Raw genomic sequence first — 1969 nt, 5'->3', positions numbered from 1 at the left:
CTTAATTATAATGCATACACAATATCCAATCCCCTAGCACGATAGCTCTATCACCTACTTCGTTCAATTTTCTATGAAAGTAGTCTTACCATCTTTGCTTGATGAGTATATCATCCGTCAATATCTTGTCGTCCTCATTCTTGATGCACTCGACTTGATCCTGGTATCGGTCTTTCCTCTCCCTCATTTTTGCAAGCCAATAAAGTTTCTTATCTCCTTCTTTGTCCCCTAATGCCACATATAGTCTTTCAAAGGTTGTCATCTTAGCTTCTGTGACCGCTAACTTAGTCGTTATCCTAGCTGCCTTATTGATCTCCTTATTCGTCCTCTCTCTTCCACATCCCTCCATTCCACCCAATTCTTATAGGCTGCCTTCTTAGCTTCCACTTTGCCTTGAAATTCTCCATTCCACCACCAATCCACTGGACAGCCACCGAACTTTCCCCTCAACAACCCAAGCACATCTCTAGCTGTCTCACTAATGCAACTAGTTGTCTTCTCCAATATACTATCTGCATCCCCATTGATCCTCTAAGCCCCCAACTCTATCAACATCTCTCCCAAATATCAAGAGAAGGCAGGGGTCAGTAACCCTATTTAACCCTTGGCCGAATATAAAGATTCTTTTTCTTTCTACCTCACGTTATCTTTAAGTCCATTACAAAAAGATTATGTTGGGTAGTGAGGTTGTCACTCGAGATAACCTTACAATCCTTACAAAGGCCCCTCTTTCTCTTTTGCAATAGCCTATCTAAGTTGTTAACCCTATGCTATGAAAGGTAACCAAGTTATTTTTCTTCTTTGGGAAGCACAGATTAGCTATCACCATCTTGAAGGCCTTAGAAAAGTCAAGGAGTAAGGTTCCGTCACCATTTCTATCCCCAAAATAAAAGCCACCATGAACCCTATCAAAATCACTAGAAGTTGCTCCAATATGTCCATTGAAATCCCCACCAATGAAAATCTTCTCGATGTCAGGTATTCTTCTCACAACCTTATCCAAATCATCCCAAAAGAGCTTTTTGACCTCCTCATCCAAGCCTTTTTGTGGAGCATACGCACCAATAATATTCAATGTATGCCCTCCAGCGACTAGCATAATCATCATCATCATTATCTTGTTATTCATTCTCCTAGCCCCACCACATGCTCCCTAAGGACCTTATAGACTAAAGCTTCTACTCCATGCCTGTTACTTGAACTTCTCGAGTACCACAACTTAAACCCATTCACATCTCAAGCCTTGGTACCTACTTATCTAGTCTTCTGAGCACACGCTATATGAGTCTTCCTCTTTTTCAAAATTGTTTTCTAGCTCCAAGAACTTTTCCATCAAAGTCTCTATATTTCACGAACCTATTCGAAACCTAGTGGAATTTTCGATCCTCTTATCACTCCCACCCTTCACTCTCGATCTCGGCCTAAGACATGACCTTAATCCACCATCAATTACCAAAGCCACCAAAGAATGTAAGATACTAAGGGAAAACTAGTGCAAAAACTCACCGAAAATGATCAATCAAGAACTACAATAACCACGACCTTTGCTAGGCTTGAAGAAGCAACAATACGACAGGGAAAATCAGAAAGCAAGCAAGCAATTAATACAAATAACCAACTGAGGTTGCCTAAGAATAGTATTGAATATGCCAAGAAACTAAGGCGAGGATCACGAAATAAAAATTAATGTCAAATTTAAATCCGTATAGTAGGAAAGCAGCTTCAAATCGAAGCAGTGGCTGAACACTCAATGTCAAGAATGCAACAATTTTCAATGAAGTAATCTGTCAAAAACGTGAGTGAACTAAAGCAAATGAAATACGATAAACTAAAGGATTATGAATAGAGATCACCGGGGTTTGGGCGGTTTTCATGATCGATTTGTTGGATTCCATCAAGATTTGATGTGGAAATTCGTATCGGAATCTTGGTGGTCGCCTTTGCATGTTACTGCCACTGTGGGATCGCC

General features: G+C 40.3%; 1 protein-coding gene across 1 annotated transcript; it reads right to left on the bottom strand.

Moving 5' to 3' along the window:
* Positions 1 to 291: 291 nt before the first annotated feature.
* Positions 292 to 1129, bottom strand: LOC124891493. Its single transcript, XM_047403223.1, has 2 exons — positions 827 to 1129; positions 292 to 531 (listed from the first exon to the last, which is right to left on the bottom strand). Exons 1-2 carry the CDS (start codon positions 1127 to 1129, stop codon positions 292 to 294), a joined length of 543 nt encoding a protein of 180 aa, XP_047259179.1.
* Between the last annotated feature and the right edge of the window lie 840 nt (positions 1130 to 1969).

Source organism: Capsicum annuum, unplaced genomic scaffold, assembly GCF_002878395.1.
Source record: "Capsicum annuum cultivar UCD-10X-F1 unplaced genomic scaffold, UCD10Xv1.1 ctg36253, whole genome shotgun sequence".
In the NCBI taxonomy this organism is placed as follows: Eukaryota; Viridiplantae; Streptophyta; class Magnoliopsida; order Solanales; family Solanaceae; genus Capsicum; species Capsicum annuum.
The sequence above is the reverse complement of the archived record's forward strand: the minus strand, read 5'-3'. Positions and strand labels throughout refer to the sequence as shown.

Coding starts and splice junctions, on each gene's coding strand:
- LOC124891493 (XM_047403223.1), bottom strand. CDS start 1,129: ATGAATAACAAGATAATGATGATGATGATTATGCTAGTCGCTGGAGGG. Junction 532..826: donor TTTCTAAGGCCTTCAAGATG/GTGATAGCTAAT, acceptor TTGGGGGCTTAG/AGGATCAATGGGGATGCAGA.